At 34.3% G+C, this 20,924-nt stretch overlaps 1 protein-coding gene across 1 annotated transcript; it reads left to right on the top strand.

Moving 5' to 3' along the window:
• The first annotated feature begins 918 nt into the window (after nt 1-918).
• LOC129952082 (peptide-N(4)-(N-acetyl-beta-glucosaminyl)asparagine amidase) lies at nt 919-20,924 on the top strand. Its single transcript, XM_056064510.1, has 10 exons — nt 919-1,140; nt 1,289-1,708; nt 1,791-1,906; nt 14,935-15,447; nt 15,526-15,696; nt 15,752-15,903; nt 15,966-16,050; nt 19,985-20,081; nt 20,153-20,272; nt 20,336-20,924. Exons 2-10 carry the CDS (start codon nt 1,348-1,350, stop codon nt 20,626-20,628), a joined length of 1,908 nt encoding a protein of 635 aa, XP_055920485.1. The 5' UTR covers nt 919-1,140; nt 1,289-1,347; the 3' UTR covers nt 20,629-20,924.

Here is a 20,924-nt window from a genome sequence, read left to right as displayed (position 1 = left end):
GAAACGTACGAAAGATTCCGATCTTGGTAAATGGAGTATTTTTGATTGTGTCCTCTACTTCAAGAGATTCGCCGGCTGTATTTCGAACTGAGTTTTCTTCCCCCAACTCGGCTCTATGAAATCCTTAATGGAGACTTTAGATGGTCAATTGTCTACAGTTACTGCAAACATGCATGTTACAGTTATTGCAATTGAAGGTTCGAATAAAGTTTCCTAGTTACTATTTTGTGTTTTATATATTGTATCGATATATTTTTTATTTTAAAATCATCTCAAAATTGTTGAATTTCCACTTGATGATTCACAAACTATTATTTCTTTTTTTTTGTACATAATAAGTTGAACTTATGTTTATTATTTGAATCTTAACTTCTTTACATTTAAATCGTGTTTTTGTTATAAAATGTCGATCAGCAGACGGCAGTATTCCCATGTCCATATTATTAAAGAAAAACCTTGTGTTAGTAATTTATATCTTAAAATAAAGGAACTATTTATCTAACTATCTAATAAATGGAAAATTTCCCACGATGCGTAAAGCAAAATAAAAAAAAACAAATGGAAATATTTTAGAAAATGCACATAATTGTCAAAAACATAGCTCGCATCATAATTTGCTCTCGTTAGCAAGATCTTCCGACCTAAATTTTTTGCAGATACCATAGTAAAGCTGATTATTTGCTATTCCGTTTAAAATAACTACCTCGTCTTTTAAAAAACAGTTTAATTGAATTTATTTGAAAAATATGCCTACATTTGGTTAAATTCTGTCCTACTGTATTATGGATTGTTGATTTTATTTATTTGCATACACTTAGGCGACTATTCCTAAACTTTCACTCTAAATTTGCTACTAGATGTCTCTACAAACGTTATAAAGAACCAAATCAGCTGACGATGTGTCAAATCTACTTCTTTCGGCCTAAATTCGTTTTCGTTTGTGTATTTTTTCCTCCTTTTTCAAGAACAGAAATTGCTATATTTGCAAATTGCCAACAAAAAGAAACAAGTAACAACGAAAAGAAAAGCAAATCTTTCCTCAATTCAATTTGCGTGGTGACTGTTCCGAAATACAAATCGTGCAAATCTACTCTCCACTGTCTCTGTCTCCTCGGATCGGATAATAGTGAATTGTTAAGTGTAACATATTAAGTTACCTACTTTTGTTTATGAATGCAAACAAAAACAAAACCAAAATTCAATTAAATTAAAACAAAAATACAGAAAAAACATTACTGCGACTTAAAAACTTGCTTTTAAATTTGATATACATTTTAAAAAATTGAAGAGTTGAATACAAAAACATAAGCAACAATCTGTCTGTGTGAAAACAAGCCCATTAGAACAATGGAATCAATTAACTCTAATTCACTGATGGCAATCGAGCGAAATTCTCGAGAATCATACCTCGAGGCTGTTCGCATTCTTCTCATTCTATTGGACAACGTGATTCGTGAACCAAATAATCCCAAGTATCGTGCAATACGTCTGGAAAATCGCACAATTCGCGAGAAATTGCTATCGCTTGCTGGTGTGACGGATCTGTTGCGGGAAATAGGCTTCATTCGAACACAGAGTGAATACGTCTTGCCAGAAACTACAGTCCTAGAAAATATCAAACAATATCGGGAGGTGATCAAACGTCGTGTGGATAATTTTGTAGAGAAGCCGATACCTTCCACAAGTTCAGCTATGATGACGCGCCCAAGTGAGTATAATTTTCCCATTTACCTACCGTGTTTTTGCATATGTCAACATTTTTATTGTTGTTTTTTTTTTTGTTATTGTAGATGAACAAAGCAAGGTTGTAGCTAGTGCTGCACCTTCAACAACATCGGACTCGCAAAGGACGTTTATAGTCCCATCGGTGCCATATAGGCAAAGGACAACATTCCCAACAGTTGTGGTAAGTGCTTTTAATCATAGCTTCTTTGCTCACACTTCTCAGACTCAGTCTCATGTCTCATCTATTACCCACCTACTTGTGTAGTTTTCCATGAAAATTATGCGCAGTTTCTTGGTCTACCAAGTACAGTGATGCAAAGAAATGAAAACCACAAATAAAATTCCATAAGAACCGTAAACTCCAGCCGTAAATGGAAGCCGTATTTTAGTTATTACTCGTCGTCGTCTAAGTGAGATCAATTATATCTTTAATTGTTTCAGATAAATACTTTGTTTGAGAATAATACACACATCAATGTTAATGTTATCAAAAGTCGTAGACACAACGACTTTAGAGCTCGTGGCATACCTACTTAAAATATTATATTATTAGTGGCTGATGGTTTATGTTATTATTTGTTTCTTTCTTCGGTTTTATCAATTTGTGTATTTAGATATGTAATTACTTACGTATCCATATTAATGCATGGAGTGTATTTAAAAACAAGAATTTATCACTCAAGCAAACGGGATGGAATAAATAAAGCAAGCATTCTAGTCATTTTACTTAAATTCAATTAATAACATTCGATGTGCTTAACATAGCATAACTTAACATATAGTTAACTTATTATTTACAGCGAAGATAGAAAACAGTATATACCTACAAATATTTTTATTTTCTTATCTTTTCCATTCATTAGAGTAATAATTATATTGTTCCCTTAAGCCAGAAGTATGAACTTGAAAAATAATTTGTTTTTCTAAGCCGTCAAAATATGGTTAGTGGAAGTCAAAGTAAAAATAATTCTTTAAATACAACATTTTTCAATTTCAGTTTTGTCTAGCGGTAGATTCAAAAATAGTTTGTCTTAAATCCTAATTTCCATACATATTTATGTTGCTTACAAGAAGAGGACAATATGGGAGTTTAATTTGATCAAATCTCAAATTTTAAGAAGAATTAAATTTCTATTGTCAAAATACTAAGTTTAGCAGTTAGAAAAAAATCAATTCTCAAAAATGGTACACTGCGGCGTGTTTGTACTTTTTTTTTTAATTTGTGTCTATATTAGTTTTACATTTGCACTTTTTGATACGGTTTTTTATCATGTAGTTTTACATGCTTGTTTTAAATAATTCTATATTCTAATTTATTAAACAATGTTTTAAATGGTACTACTTATTAATTTTCCAGATTAAGCTTTTTGAATTATCAAATCCTATTATTTACAAACTTATTTCAACAAACCTCTCTATCTAGCTCGGTCCCTAGCTAGATGCCTCCAGTTTCGCGCTCCAAGTTGGGTGAGGTCACTTTCCACTTGTTCCCGCCACCTGGTTCGCTGGCTTCCTCTACTGCGCTGTCCTGTGGATGTGAATTCGGACACTTTCGGGGCCGGAGCTTTGGTTTTCATGCGCTCTACATAACGCAGCCATCTTAGTCGTTGGACTTTTACCCTTCTGGCTAAGTGTACGTCGCTGTAGCTCGTCGTTCCATCTTCTCCTCCATACTCCTTTGATGCATAAGAGACCGTAGATCTCACGAAGAACTTTTCTCTGGAACCGACCCAAGGTGCTTTCATCCGCTTTTGTCATAGTCCATGCTTCTGCACCATATAGCAGGACGGGGATGATAAGGGACTTATATAGTGACACTTTGGTCCCTCGAGAGAGGACTTCACCACTCAATTGCTTTCTTAGCCCAAAGAAAGAGCGGTTAGCAAGAGTTATTCTGCGATTGATCTCAGCGCTGGTGTTGTTTTCTGCGTCCACACCGGAGCCTAGGTAGACGAAGTCCTTGACTACCTCAAAGTTACGTCTGTTGATGGTGACGTTTTGACCAGGACGTCGGTGTTGTATGTCCCCTCTGGACGACAGCATGTACTTTGTTTTGCCCTCATTAACCGTTAAACCCATTTTTGCCCCCTCTTAATCAATACTCACCATCAAATCCTATTCTATAATATTATAAACGGGAAAGTCATTTTGTTTGCTTGTTTGTTTGTTGTACGTTGCAACGAAGCAATTTTTTAACAAGATATTTTGTGTGGAGGTTGTGACGAGGAGTGTTCTTAGCTTATTTTTAATAAGCCCACGTTTAGTTACATATTCGGAATATTCTTTTTTAGAACACTAATTAGTAGCATATCATTAGGCTCATCCTGCTTTTCTGTATATCATTGTTGCGTATCATAAGGCGTTTCTTCTTTTATTTGGTGGGTTGGGTACATATTAACTCCCTGACAAGGACTTGGTGCCATCTTAACCAATGCACGGTGGAAAAGAAAAGGTTAAAAACATTTCTGTTAAAAACAAGTACACTGAACAAAATCTATACAAACTCGTTGACGTCGTTCTCGAGATATTTTACTATCACACCAAATCATAAACATATCTTTTTATTAATAATAACTTTGAATTGGAAAATATTCTGTAAGGTGATAATTATTTGTAAACTTTTGTATTGATTTTTATTTAGATTCTGAAATTGTTTTCATGAAAGACCTTAATTTTTCAAAATCAATTTTGTATGTTTTGACATATTTAAAAATTCGTATTGGCAAATTCACTTTTTAGACTACTTGTCAGTTGGCCCCCCTGAAATGACGAGAAAAATTTCATTCACTTTTGATGGTAAAAATAACTATTAAAAGAACCTGATTTTATGTCTTGAAAAATAAGCTAGATGTCGGATATTGTACCGGAGAGAATTGCAAAGAAATCTAGGAAGCAAAATGGAAATTATTGCAGACAAAAAAAAATGCTGGTCAATGACAAATAACCCAAAGTAAAATATTAGGTTTTATGTTGTTTTAAAAATAAAATAAAAATAATGGTTTTTAAGCACGAAATATAAGAATTCCAAATTTTTAAAAAAAATGAGAAACATACAATTTTAGCCTTTATTTTTACAAAGGCATACACAGACTCTTGACGAATTTTAGGTTTTTATTTTTACTGTGAAGTAATAAATGAATCTTTTTTAAAATTTTGTCTATATATTGAAATACAAACAAACATTTGTTGCCAAGATATGTAAGTGCCGTGAAAATGAATCTTACGCAATAAAAAATTTAAAAAAATCGTAAATTGACAAACCTCGCAAGAAAAAGTTCGATTTTTTACTCCTTTTAAATGTTTTTTTTTTTTTGGTAAAAAGGGTTAGTTTTTTAACCTAAAGATTTAAATCTATTACTGTACTAGATATGTAGAAAATTTTATTAGAATCGGTTGAAAACTTTTTGAGCTATCCTGCTTGCCAATTTAAAAAAAAAGTCGTTTTGAGAACTGTTTTAAGTGCCTTACTTTAAAGCCGTGTCTACCAAGAGTTAAAAAACAAAAGATTTTCTGATTATCTGGTGCCCTTGATCGGTTATACAAAAGTGTAAATTTGGAAAATAGCGCAAATGGACAGCTCTGTTACAGACTTTCACAGCGCTCATGAGCGCGCCTAGTAAAGGCGGATCACATACAGGCTCATATATTTCAAATAGATAAATAATGGGCGGGTTCAGACGAGTAAGGCAAGTTTCCAGTGTCTGATTGGCCAGCTGTCAAAAAATTGCTTTCCAATTAAGGCAATTTTATTGGAAAGTTAGCTGGAAAGTTAATCAAGAAAAATCGCCCTAACTTTTAAGTCAAGTCTAGTTATGTCAAAATGTCTGCTGGTCATATTTTTGTCAATCAACTGAAAGCTGAACTTTATTAAAAGGGTTTCTTGTCAAATTAGAGCAGAAATAAGACTTTTTCTTTAAAATGCAAAATACAACTTGTAAGGGACATGTTACTTACATACTAACCATATCACCATTTTTAATGTGTCCAAAAAGTCAATTTCCCAACCCCTCTAAATTATTCAGAACTCGAAGGTTAAAAAAAGTGACTTTTTATATTTTGAGCAAATTTTTTAAAAGTTAAAAATAAAATCATCCACTGTTGGAAGAGAAGAAAAATTTCACTCATTTAAAATTTATTTGATGACCCATTATCTTGTTATATCCCTGACTCACTGTACACTGTACATGTACAATACCTATCCAATCCATTCATTATTGCAGGAGGTTGACCTTCTCGTCACACCCTTGGCCTTGAAATGTTGAGAAGCAACGAAAACAAGAGAAGAGAACATGAGTAGTACTACCTATATAGACACCACCAACTTGCTGCTGCTGCTACTGCTGCTGCCGGGTGTCTTTTTTTTTTTTTGGGATAGCCCCATCTCAGCTGAGCTGCTTCTGCCAACTTGTATTTGGCTTGGATGACGTGAAGCAGTCATTCTCTTGTTCCAATCTCATTTTAAATGCGAATGAACACTAATCAAAAAGTATTATTTGCACTTGATATCAGTTAGTTCAGTTCCTCTGCTACTGTTTGGATGAGAAGATTGGGGGTTCGTTGTCGTTGTTGTCGTCGTAGCCGTATCGATTAGTTTTACTTTTGCTTAGCTTTTGTTGTCATCGTCATTGTTGTTATCGTTGAAGTCGTGTTGTTCTTTATATTGCTCTTCTTGCCGTTGAGAGTTGAGCGTGTGCATCAAGACAAAGAGTTATTAGTTTTTTTTTGTATTTGTTTGTTATCTGGTCGAATAATAAATGTTAAGTGACGACGTAAATTAAATTAATTAAAAGTTTCTTTTTTGCTTTCTTTTTTTTTTAAATTTATTTATCACCAGCAAACAGACCAAGAGATTTTTGTGAAAAGAAAATAATGATATGAGATATCAATTGAAAATCAAAACAACAACAAAATGATAAACTTTGATTATTACACCAGTACGGTTGAGGTATGTAATCGATTTTGAATGGATTTTCGAGGATCATCTTGAATATAAAAATATATAAAACAAAATACCACAAGACCATAAGTGCAATTATTCGCTTGAAACCTGCCACATGTCCAATGTCCATGGGGTACCTCAAGTCAACTCTTATGACTGCTGCTCTGTTAAGTGGGGGTGTCACTGTCCCTGTCGCTGTCGGTGTCGGAGGAAGAAATTTTCGTTTTCATGCCAAAATCTAAATATAAGTTTATTCCACTGCCTCTATACAATCTCCTAACTATATAATGGTACACACATTTTTCAGTACAGAAACAAAGCAATTTATTGTACTGTACTGTGAGTCAATTGCGTTGGAGTGTAATTATTCAAGTACATTCTGTATATACATATGTATGTAGTTACACAGACGATACGATACTGTCTGTCGATTAAACTTATACGAGGCATATTAAACCGACTATCAAGAAATTACAATAAATTTGAATGTCAATGCGATAGGCAAATCGTATAAAGTTAAGAGTTAAGGGCACGCAGTTTTATAAAAAAGCGAATTTTTGAATTTATTTTAAAAAGAATGAAACTTCAGTTAAGTTTATGTAAAGCCTTACACTTCTTTAGTATGATCTGGTACTGCTATGGGTGGTGTCATTTGTTTATAAGTTTTCTTCAGTCATATTGTACCTAACTTAATTAATATTTTAATCATGAAGTAATCATTTTTTTTTATTTTATTGTTCTTATTCTATATAAGGAGTAGACATTGAGAACATACATAAATACAATAAATGCAAATAACAGAAAGATATAAATATCTTGTGTTTTACAGATGGAAACCATGAAAATAATGAAAAAGACGAGAAAGATGTTCTTTGGCCTTCGGGGTGTCATACGGGCATTGACATTTTTTTACATTAGCATTTTGTGGCTTATTTGCAAATGAAATATCATCATCGTAGATGAATGATAAGGATAAATTCTTAACAAAGCGTATTTTAAACCAATTTTTGTTAACATGAATGCCAAGTGGGTCTTTATATAGGTATTTTTAATCTCCTTAAGATATGTAGGAGGTACATTATTTATGTATGTAAGGTCATCATAAGTGACATATGTCGTGCATTTAAAAATGCAAAATAGAAATAATATATGTACATGCAGTGAAAACCCATGTCGTGTGTTTAGTTTTCCAAAGCAAACAACTAAAAGAAAACATAGAAACTTTAGCCAATGTGCAAAGAAAACAAATTATGACCTCCGGCAAAGTGAAGCGGTAATTGTAGCAAATATTTATTTAAAAATAACTCCCACAATGAAAATAATAATTTTGCAGGAATTCCTTTATTCAGTTGATAGAGTTTAATAAGGCTTGTGCTTTGTTATTGACTTACATAAGATTTGTTCATTAAGTTCCTGTGATCTCTTAAATGTGCGTATAAATTAATGTAATTTTTTTTCATATATGTATATGGAGTATATTCATTTAATTTGAGCTAAGTCTATTTCCAGATAATTTGAATTGAATTCTTTTCAAAACGATTTTAAAAACATAGAACAGCACATCACGCTGCTGTCGCAAACCTTTTTTGTATGTCAAGGGTATTGCTGCTGTCCTTCTTGACTTTCCTCCAGTATCAGTATCAGAATTAGGATTTCTCCGACGGTGCTAGAAATGTTTCACCCCTTCTGTAATTTACAAAGCTTTCATCCGTCCAAAGGTGCCTTAAAACAAGTTTAAATCTATTGGATAGAATACAAAAAATGATAGGTGATAGAACTATAATCAAAACATTTACATCGCTAGAACACCGCCGCAATGTCTCATGCCTTTCGTTGTTTTATCGATATTTTGACAAACAATGTTCTGTCGAATTAGCAAGTTGCATTCCACCCCCTAAAGGATTCTGCCGTAATACTCGCACTTCCAGGAATGCTCATCAGTTTACCCTTGAGCTCAATTTCGGGCGTACTGTCAAGTATAGAGATTCTTTCTTAAATCGCACATCGAGAATGTGGAATGCTTTAGCCAACTCTGTCTTCCCTCCCATTTTGATGTTCAGAACCTTAAGACCAATGTGCACTGGTATCTCCTATTAAATCTTTCCCTTTTTTCCTAATGCTCGCACTGTGTTTAAATAATATAAAGGGTACGAATAACCCCTTGAGTGCCTGTTGGTAGGTAGGTAGAAATGGCGATCTCAAGGCAACCTAGCCTGAGATCCAATTAGCGCTGTAGTGCGCCGTTTTGATACCAAAAACTCGTTTGACCTTTGATTGAAAGGGATAGATTTATAGGGAAGCTTCATAGCGATTATGTTAGAGCCATTTTGTCGCATTGAGAAAAAAGATTAGGTCTCTAATCTTTGTCTCAGATAGCTCATCGAGTTCTTGAAAGAATGCTTTTCCAAAGTAATTCATTCTAGTGTTTGCCAAAGCAGGACATTTGCAGAGGAAATGGATTATCGTTTCACTTTCTCTTTGGTCACTACAGCTACGGCAAAAGGTGTTGTAAGAGATACCCAACTTCTCTGCATGAACTCCTATAGGCCAATGTCCGGTACAAACCACAACAATCCTGGCTATATCTTGCCTTGGCCTGCATAGAAGATCATTTGTACGGGTTTTATTATAGGTGGGCCATATCTTCCTAGATATATAAAGTTGGGTAAATTGCACCACCTTCAAATTGATTCAGTTTAGTGGATAGAAAAGATTTTACCCTTCATAGCACCAAGAGGAATGTTAACCATTTCCGCAAGTGAACTATGAAGGGCCGATCCTTGCCCAGCTAGCTCGTCAGCCCGTTCATTTCCCACGATACCACTTTGGCCCGGAACCCAGATCAGGGTGACACCGAGGTTAATATTCAGGCTCGCAAGCTCATCGCGACATTGCTGGACCAATTTAAATGAGTTAATGGCTTTAACAGCTGCTTGACTGTCTGTAAAGATAGCCGCATTTCGGTTTTGGTTTGGGTTTTGTTTAAGTATCTTATATGCCTCCCTTATTGCCAGCAGTTCAGCCTGAAAAACGCTAGCAAAGTCAGGAAGACTAAAGGATTTGGCTACATTTACGGACTCAGAAAAGATTCCAGAACCAACTCCGTACTCCATCTTTGAGCCATCAGTAAAGATGGTCGTGTCGAAAACTATCGACACGATGTCATCCTCCCAATCTTCTCTCGATGGGAAAATAACCTTAAAACCTTTACTAAGGCTCAAGGTAGGAGTGCAGTAGTCAGTGTCTCCCGAAATAATATCTGAGGGAATCAATTTCGTACTGTTGCTGTGACCATAAGCTGTTGACAACCAGTTGTTTGATTCCTTTAGCCTAATAGCGCTGCAGGAAACTATGTATTTAATAAAAAGGTCGATTGGTAGAAGATCCAAAATAACGTTTAAGGCTTCCGTTGGGCAAGTACGCATGGCCCCTGTGGTGCCCACGCAAGCTGTTCTCTGAACCTTTTTTAGCTTATCAATATTATAGGCTTTGCTAAGAGCAGGCCACCACACAATGGAACCATACGGCTGTGTACGTCCATAAAATCATCTTCGACTGAAGTCCCCACTTTTTGCGGAAGTTTTGCTGCAGTTTAGTTTAGGGTCGAGTATAACTCCCAAACAATTTGCACTGGAAGACAATGATAGGATTTGACCGTTGAGTCGAGGTAGCGTGAAGGGCGGTACTTTAGTTTTGGTGGTAAAGAGCAACAGTTCAGTTTTACTTTGGTTAGCTCCTAGTCCACAACTCGTGGCCCAGTTGCTAACTTTCTTCAAAGCTGACTCCGTGATTTCACTAATCACAGAGGTGTACTTTCCTGACACCAATAGCACCAAATCATCCGCGTAGGCTACCGCCTTCACTCCACATCTCTCTAATTTAACGAGAATTGTATCCATGACCAGAATCTTTAGAAGAGGCGAAGGGACACCACCCTGGGGTGTTCCCCTACTCACGTGTTTTGTTGCGATTGTATTGCCTAGAGTGGCTCGAATCTTCTTACCACTGAGCATGGAAATAATCCATTCTCGGGTGAAGTCTTCTACACCAAACTTAACGAGCAATTCTTCTATGGACGTTGTTAAATGCACCTTCTATGTCTAGGAAGGTGGCAAGAGTAAATTCTTTATAATGGATTGTTTGTTCTACAGTACGCACTACCTCATGGAGGGCAGTCTCCGTAGATTTGCCCTTAAGATAAGCATGCTGAGAGCTTTCGAGAGGTCGTCCAACTAGGATATGGTAATCAAGAATGCGCTCCAAGGTTAAGCTTATTGGTCTGAAATCCTTCGCAGATTCGTGATCTCGCCTATTCACTTTCGGGATAAAAACTACTTTGACCTGTCTCCACGACATGGGCACATGTTTGAGAAGGAGACAACCTTTGAAAATTTGTTCCAGCCATGGAGCTGCCACATCATGCAACTTTTGAAGCATAACTGGCAGTATGCCAGGCTTAACGGCCTTTTCTCGGCTGGCCAGAAGATTGTTGTATTCATCAACAACCTTCTGGTACTTTATTTTATCTTGGGCGTCCCTCTCATGAATCACTCCGGTCTCTTCATTTTTAGCAATCTTGGCAAGAATGTGAGAGGCCGTTTTGAAGCGGTTCCTGAGAAGAGCGCCTTCTGATGGTTTTATGGTTCCTCGAGTTGCACTGCTACTCGAGGGTTTCGGTTTTGTATACGGTTTAGGAAGTATAGGAGTGCTATGAATAACACTGCCTATAATTTCTGTGGTTTTGGGTTGCTCACAAGTGCTGGTACTACCAGCGCTAAATGAGCTCTCCTATAAATTTCCGACTATGATGGAAGTCATGATGGGGCTGATGTACAAATGTGTGTATTCTACCTGACAGCGGGATTCCGTTACTCATGGCAGTTACATAATTAGCTTAAATGGATAATTTATGTATATTTTTAGCGTCTTATGAGTTTCTATTATGATTTTCGCAAACTCATCCCTACGGGCATTATTTCGATGATTGTATCGTTTAAAGGCTACTTAAACCTGGGGTGCAATTGCCTAAGGTAATAATTGACTAACATATTTTTGATAGTTAAATTTGACTTCCATTTTTATTCCATCCGTGTAAGATGAATCAACTCAATTCAATTCGATTGAACAATTTCAGATTATAACTGTCACATTTCATTGTTGCTATGAACGTGTTTTTGTACCTAAAAAAGTTAACTGAACAAATTTTCTATTCGGTTTTTGTAAGCGAGCTCTTTTCAGAAACGACATAATTTTTAGGAAAATGACCAGCTTACACGGATCAAATTCGATTTTTTTGACTGTCAACAATCAACAGTCACCTTAGCCGATTCCACCCCTTTTAAACCTGAAGAGCCTTTCTCCTGTAAAACCCCTCCATTTTCTATACGAAACACACAATGGAGGTATCTAGAAAACAATAAAAATAAGTATTTAATACCATTAATAAAACTTACCCCAGAATTTGTTCAATCGAAAGACATGAAAATGCAAATTTTGTTCAATATTTTTTTGCTTGGATTTGATCTTTTTACATGAAAATTGCAATTGCTCCTACCAAAGCTAAAAAATAAAAAATATAAGTATGTATTAACAGATGCCGTACACTATCACTTATTGCATCTGTTTCGAAAGTAATGGAAAACAGATGTTCCAAATGGCCTTCTTTTTGACAAAAAGAAAAATTTGGGACCAAAGACACAATTGTTTTTCTGAGTATTATTCTCTCCAAAATGGTATTCCTAAAAGTTCTAGCCAGAAGTCCTCTTGTTACTTTTGATGAAGTCACTACTGTTGTATCAAAATATTCGCAACTGAATACCAAAACATTTTTTTAAAGACCCTTGTGGACATTTTTAAAATGGTCTAACAATTCCGGTTGAAAACTGCAAAACATTACATATATGCTGTAAAACATCTCGTAATAAAAATGTATTTTTTAATTGAATAACATAAACAATTTCTTTTGTATTAAAAACGATTTTTATTTCAAATTAAAATTACCCATTGTTTGTAGTAAAATTATAACATAAAATATTTTGAATTCATAATTGTATAAAAAAGGAGCTAATTTCGTGGTCATTAAAATAGATACAAAGATTTAAAAAAAATTAAATTAAATGCAAAGCTATTCTGGATTTAAAAATTATTTTAATATCTTTTAGCCTGTCCCTTAGCTTTAATTACAGTGTGATATCTGTTGGATATTGATTCAAATAATCGGCGGCATCTGTCAATTGAAATATTGTACCATTCCTGTTGAACCATAATTCACAGCGCAATTTCATTTTTTGTTAATTGTTCCCAACGGCACATTTTAAATCTTCTCCAAAATGTTCTATGGGATTTAAGTCAGGCAATTAAGATGATTTGTTGGTCCTTAAAATACTTTTGAGCACATTTGGGTGTGTTGTCCTGCTATAGAACACATTCGAGAGCAGATTCTCATCCGCATAAGGCATCATCGTATCCTTGATGATATTCACCTTCATATTTTGATCCATTTTTCCCTCAATCAAATGTATTGGTCCAACGCCATACCAACAAAATTAACTCCAAAGTATGATACTAACGCCACCATTCTTGACCGTTTTCTGGATGTATTTGGGATTCAGTTCTTTGAAATTAAGCCTTCTAATGGTTTCTCTGCCATCACTTCCGAACAAATTTATCTTTGTTTCGTCTATCCACAAATCCTTGTGGCCCACTCCAATCAAAATGATCGTGGGCGAATTTAAACCACGTTGTTATATTTTGTTTTCCTTAGAAAGGGCATCATTATTGAAATCCTTCTGAGCAAGTTAGCTTTAACAAGTCTTCTACGAACAGTTCTGGAAGTTATTGAAAGCTGTTTTAAACGAATTTAAACCACGTTGTTTTTTTATTTCCGTTAAAGACTTGTAAGGATCTTTTTTTGAGGCGCAAATTATCTTTTAGTCTTCTCTTGGGGTTGTTTGCTTGCTTTTCCCGTCTGTTATTTGGCTCTCAGCGGTCAATTAACTTGAAAGATCTGCTCATTATTTTGGCTATTTCCCTCACTTTTTAAAACTAAAATGATAGCTTTCTCTTCTAGGTAACAATGCTTACCGCGACCCATATTTTCCTTAGAAATAAAACCCGTGTTATTTTTCATAAGAAAGTCTAGCCTTTACGGTTAAAACTACTTCTAATGAATGTTGTTGTTTTAATTTGTGTTTAATCTTAGCAACTGCCTCTGTATCTATTTTAATGTTCATGTCTGTAACTTTAAATACCACTAGACTAATCTAAAACCTTAATCTGAGAACTGAGCTAAAACCCTAGCTGCTAAAGCAAACATTGTTAACTAATTGTATGAAGTAAAACATAGAATGCTCATATAAAGAATCTAAGTAACGTTGCAAGATCTCAGGTAGTAAGTAAGATCTTCTATGGTATCCTTTTTAAGGAACAGCAATCAATATTATCAAAGCAACCTATCATAAAAGAATGCGTATGTGCCTAAAAGCTTTCCCCACCAGTCCAATATGAAAAATAATGGCGAAAGACGGACTTCCTTTAGTTGAGAAACGCATTTTACAACCCAAAGCTAAACTCTAGGCAAATCATCATTATTAATAATCTGAAATCAATGTTGCAAGCTAAACGGAAAAACGTATTCCATCAGCCTTATCAAACGCAATAGCTTCAGTTTATCTAATCGCTAAATAAGTTTAAGAATGGCAAATACTTTTTTAACTTAAGAGTCAAAAGGTTCAAGAAGCTAGTGTTCATGTAAATTTTGATGTTAATAAATTATAATAATAATATTTGAATGAGGTCCACTAAAACGCGCTTAAAATTTTGAAGATGGAGAATATTCCGAGAGCAATGCCTTTTATTATACCCCCTATTAAATTCTTTAAACCATTACTACAAACATTTATTATTTCCGGGCCGGCCGCTTCTATATCGATTTTATGGAAAAAACTAAGACGTATGTATTTATTTATAAACGAAAAATAATAATTAATTACCGTTATTGGCAAGATAAGGCAACATAAAAAAGTTGCGTGTGCAGAGAAAATTGTATTTCTTATATGAATACAAATTTCATTCCCCCCATTTCAGAAAATAATGACCAAAAATAAGAAATAATCCCATTAATTTATTTATATTCTACCTCACTCGCTAGTCCAAAGTACGCACGGCCCAATCCAAATACCAAATTAATGGATAATGATATTTGAAAAGCGAAATCATTTAAAAAATAATAAATATTTTAATCACATCTTATGTGTTGTTTCTATTTCTAGCACATACCAAATAAATTCCTAACTTTGTTGGAAAATTGTTCCGATTCAGTTCTGCAATTTGAAGATGAAAAACTTTTAGCAGCTGGACGTGAAATTATTCCCATTGAAGACCTAACACAAAAGGCTTCTTCAAAATTGATTGCCATTCAAGAGGACCTCAAATCAGGAGCATGTGTCGACAAAGAACCTTGCATCCGTGACCTCTTGCTGGTTGAGTTGGTCAATTGGTTTAATACAGAATTATTCGAGTGGGTTAATAATCTGCCATGCAAGGTTTGTGGTAGTGAGGAGATGAAACTACGGCGGACACAAATCGAGGACGGTGTTCGAGTTGAAGTTGGAATTTGCTGTGGTCAGGAGACTAAATTTTATAGATACAACGATATATCCCATTTGTTGGCGACACGACGGGGCCGATGTGGGGAGTATGCAACATGCTTTACATTTATATGCCGGTGTTTGGACTATGACGCCAGATTGGTGTATTCATTCTTTGATCATGTCTGGACTGAGGTAGGATTTTTTATAATTTTTTTTTTTTTAAATCAGTTTCACTTACATTTTTTCACATCCTTTAATGTTACCTTTTAGGTCTATTCAGAGGGTCAACTTCGATGGTTGCATGTTGATCCATCGGAAAATGTTGTCGACTCTCCTCTAATGTATCAACATGGTTGGAAACGGGATATAGATTATGTCATTGCTTACTCAAGGGACGACATTCAGGATGTTACCTGGAGATATACTAATAATCACAAAGATGTAATAATACAGGGCTTATTAAGGCTTCATAGATAAAACCATACATTAATTGCAGGTGATGAAACTAAGGAAACGCTGTACGGAAAAGGACCTTATCAATACATTGGTAACATTAAGACACAAGCGTCAAGCCAAAATACCTGAAGAACGAAAAAAATATCTCAGTCAAAGAGATATGCTGGAGTTAATACAAATGACAGTTCAAAGGTATATACAAAATTGGACTTGAACATCAGTTAATTTAATCAATCATTTTTTTGTGTTTTTAGACCTCCAACAGATGCTGAATTAAAAGGTAGAAGCTCTGGTAGCTTAGCTTGGAGGCAGTCTCGAGGGGAAACAACATTTAACAATGTAAGTGAAGTGATATACTTACTCGTAGTCTAACCATAAGTTCTGTTACGAAACTTGTCCAGAGAAATGAATATATTTGACAGGTCCATTCTTATAAGTGAGGATCAATCTACACATTAGATGATAGACGCTCAGCAAATAATTTGTGTCCATTTCCCTGAAAGTTATTTTGAAAACAGACAAACGGCCTTAACTGTGATATTTCTTTTTTTTGTCAGAATTCAAGAGCGAGACTTCTCGCAAAAAGTTGTAAAGGTGTATACAAACAATTCGACTGCTAACAGTCAAACATTTCTCTTAAAAAGTCCCTTAGCAAGGAAATAAAAACAGCTACAATTTATCTTCTGTGAAGACTTGTAGCAACCATATAATTCGCAGTAGCTTTATGTAGCTCATATTATATGGAATCTCGAATTATTCGAGAAAATATGCGTCAAGACGAGGTGTAATGGTCATCTTCTGATGAGCCCAACCATTACATCGGGGCGAAACGCATATAAGAACACCTATGCTGGTTTATTTTTATTTTCATTAGAAAAAACAGCCCAGGCACGAGTCCCACTAAAACCTCTTTTGGAAGAGAAAAATAAAACACAGAAAAATTAATACATCCAGTAGGTCCATTTTTTAATTGTGATGACCTGCACATTAGATGATAGACGTTTAATTGGTAATTTGTGTCGACTTCGACTCTTGTAATTTTTATAGAAAATGGCAAAAGTGTTTCAACATGTGCCGAAAAAGGCTTTGATCCGTCTAAAAAACTTTAGTAGTCGCATAGGAGTACTTGAGGGTTAATGTCGCAGGCTTAAGAGATGCTTAAGATTATTCCTCGGCAAACCCTTTATTCAATCGAGAGAACTTTTCACACAAATGTTTAAAGATTTATCTCCATAGAACTAAAACGATTGATTTGATCAACAGATATATATTTTGACTCAATAAATGAAATAAGTTTGGTAACCAAATTCTATATACAGTGTCCCACAGTTTTTTGGAACATACCTCGCATAAGCGAAGAGTAACCAGCTCTGAAAGTTTTTTTAGTACATTTTTTGGTAGGTGGTAGCGTGAAAGACCATGCTTACGTTGGAGCGATGACTTAGATAACTTAAAGAGCCGGTGATGATTTCCTTAAGTCGATTTATCATCGATGCAATCAACTTGTCTGTGCAAGTTTTGTTATATCTACTCAAACCTTGAATTAGAACTTAATCGTTTTCTTCGTATGTCATTTGCTTTTATCTTTAAGAATATTACACAAATAGTCAATTGGGTTCAAATTCGGGCTTTTGGGATGGGTTTCTAGTTGGTGAGGAGTAATAAGCTACATATGCACTTTTTAGGCTTTACTTTTCGGGTCGACCCAGCTTTTTCACACTCGCTTCTAAATTTTCTTCAAGTGTTCCTTCTTACCTTTGATTAAATCTCTGATGCAGCGAAACAGCTCCATACCATCACTCTCATAATTTACTGATTTAATGATAGTTTTTTGATTTTAGGCATCTACTTCTTTTCGCCAAAGATTAAGGTGACAATTTGAGCCAAACACATTATATATACTTAGACTCATCTGACCAAAAAAGAATTTGTGCCAAAAGTCAGGAATCTCAATTACAGAGTATTCAATAGTTGACAAATGGTATTGTCTTTTTTCATTCACGTTAATTATTAATGGTTTATTTCCAGCTTTAACGTTAGCTAAGTGTAGAATAAACATTTTTTTCAACTAAACTAAGAAATTGATCTTTAGATACCAAGCGCCCGATTTTCGTCTTATAAATACCTAGAGGTAAGTTTCATGGACGCTCATTAGGTTGTTTTATTTCCAAACAGTTTTTAATTTAAGAGTTTGATATTTTAATTGGTAGAGCTAGAAATAATCTGTGATATTTCAGATTAAGATTTTTTTGATTTTGATGAAGGTCAATACCATTCTTTCCATTTCGTACTTTATTTCAAAATTTCTCATAAAACTTTACAAAAGGTTTCCTTGCTCCTTTGCTTTTGTGGATGAAAATTCATGACGACGACTGGCTAAGAGAAAAATCGAGTAAATAAATAATTTTTTAAAGTAAATTAAAAAGATTGAAATTTGTACAAAGTGCGAAATATTTAACGATGCTTTTATTTAAAATCGGGCCGTACCATGCCTTTTGTGGGTCAATATAGTTCATGTCTTATGAAGTCTTATATTTGGAATAGAACTTATGTTTGAAGTATGTACGTAAATATACAGTTACTATCAAAATTGAGCGTACACCAGCAAAAAAAAAACTGTTGCTTTTTAAATTATTAAAATGTTATGTTTTCGGTATTTTGTTTTCAATGTTCTTTTATTCAATATTGTATGTTAAATAAGCAAGAGGAAAAATAATAAAAATTAAAAAAAACTAAAAAATCATCAAATGCATGACACAAAATTAAGCGTTCACTTGGAATTCAAAGCATACAAAAATGTTAATTAGTAGGCAAATTTAAATTTTAATTTTTTGTAGAGCCACCTTTAGTCGTAAAGCTTATAGTCGGCGCGGCATTGATTCAAAAAAATTTTAGTAGAAGACGGGGGTATATTTTCCCAAAATTCAGTGATCTTCGCTTTCAATTGACTTTTGTTGGTTGGGTTGTTCCCACAAATTCTCGATGGGTTTGAGGTCCGGTGACTGAGGTGGGGACTTGAGCTAGTTTCTGGCATTATACATCAACCATTCCTTCACAACAAATTACGTGTTTTAAATGATTATCTTGTTGGAAGTAAATGATTGCTGATAAATTCAGTTCTTCTGCAGACTGTCAAATATTTCTTTAAGAACGTCGAAAAATGTCCACTTGTTCATGATTGTGTCAATAAATTCAAATCTCCCAGTCCCATTTGTCACCATTGACCCCTATAACATTTCCTTCCCCATGCGTAACAGTGGCAAGCAAATTCTCAGTCTTGAACTGAGTATTGGGCTTTCTCCAAACAATTTGGTTTCCATCAATCAAATAAGTTAATGTTGGTCTCGTCCGAGAACAAAACATCGTTCCAGAAACTTTGGGATTTGTTGAGGTGCTTTTAATCGAACTCAAGACGTTTTCGCTTATTAATTTTGGGAATAGAGGTTTTTTCCGAGCAACTCTGACGCTAAAATCATTCTTCAGAAGAACGCGACGAACAGTTTCGGTTGAAACTGGTCTTTCAATGTCGCCATTTCGGCTGCCAAGTTTGGTACACTCGTTTTGGGGTTTACTTTGAATTTTCTTTATCTTAATTTGTCTTGCTGAGAAAAAATTTGTTTTCGTACTCTCAGATTTTTTAGGGTCGTACCTTCGCCAATAATTTGTTAAGTATTTTTTGGACCTTTGAATGTGTTTGGCCGAAGATTTCGCCAATTTCACGTAAAGATTTATTGTTTAAATTTAGTTTTAAAATGAATTACCTTGTAGCAATGTCGGTTTATTTTCTTTGCTCTGCCATTTCCGCAAAAAAATAAGGAAGTGAATATTGAAGCGGAAATTATTTTTGCGACGAACATTGGTTTCAAATTCAATTTAAAAAACAAGTAAATATAGCAGTACATTTTTTGAAAACTTGATTTAAGAAGCGATAGATACATACGCTTAATTTTGTGCGATGAAATGTTCAGATAATGAAGTTTCTTTTCAATATATCCTTTTGTTAATTGCTTAAGTAATGTTTTTGTATGTATTCGTAAGAAAAAAAATAATAAAAAATAGAAATTAAAAAGAATTTTCTAAAAACATTACATCTTAAATATGGAAAGTAGCAAATAACAAATTCTTAATTGAGTGCACCCTCAATTTTGGGAACAACGGTACATAGATGCGTAAAGTATCAAAACATATAACAGTAACAACTTTCAAAATCTCAAAATTTTAACGAGATAATCATCAAAAACATGCATATGTTTAATATTCTGTGTTTTTATAGATATTTGTATTTGAACCAAACGAAACCGAAATACGAGAGAAACAGCTTAATGTGAGATATTCCTGCGTCACCGATACTTACGAAAGGTACATCAAAGGTTTGTAAATGGCTATTATCTACTTTCAAAAGTTATTCTTAAAAAAAATCGATTTATTCTTTTTTTTTTAGATAGATCAAATGTAACAGTTATCGATACATACAAAACATGGCAAAGTGCTCAATTCTCCTCGAAGAACATTTTAAGAAAAGTCGAAAGAGACTGGAAAATGGTCTATTTAGCTAGACAAGGTACTTAACCAATAAAATTTCCTTTTCTATTCAACAAATAATAACCATCAAAATAAATTACAGAAGGTAGTGAAACAGCTGAAGTAGTCTGGAAGTTTGACTTTTCCAAAACCAATTTAAAAGTCAAAGACTTTACATTGCATTTGGATAAGAAAACTTTTGGTGATGGTGCTATTGATGTGCTAGTTCGAAATGCCGAGGGCAGCAAAGAAGTGATTGGTTCGAAAGATCTTGTGATAACAGCTGTATTGTCGGGTGGAAAAGGAGATGTTGCTTGGCAACATACTCAACTATTTCGCCAGAGTCTAAGTTCCAAAGAATATCCATTTGATTTGAATGTAGAGCTTTGCTCATAAAATATCTTCATTTTTATTTTTCCTTTTTTTTTCATTTTAATAAGAGAGAGAATGCATGGATGGTGAATAATTATTGTATTATATGAAGTAACTTCTTTTTATTTTTTTTATTTTAAAGATAAGTAAATGAGAATTATATATATATTTTTGTATGTGTATTACCCGCGCTGAAATGGTTATAAATATTATGCATACGAAAAACACACGAGTAATAAAGTAACACAGAAAGACTTAGAAAGAATTCGAGAAATAAAGTTCCATTGACTTTGATAGCCAAAAGAAAACAAAAACATGAA

This window comes from Eupeodes corollae, chromosome 3 (assembly GCF_945859685.1).
Source record: "Eupeodes corollae chromosome 3, idEupCoro1.1, whole genome shotgun sequence".
Taxonomy (NCBI): domain Eukaryota; kingdom Metazoa; phylum Arthropoda; class Insecta; order Diptera; family Syrphidae; genus Eupeodes; species Eupeodes corollae.
Note: the sequence above shows the minus strand (reverse complement) of the source record. Positions and strands in the feature narration are given on the sequence as shown.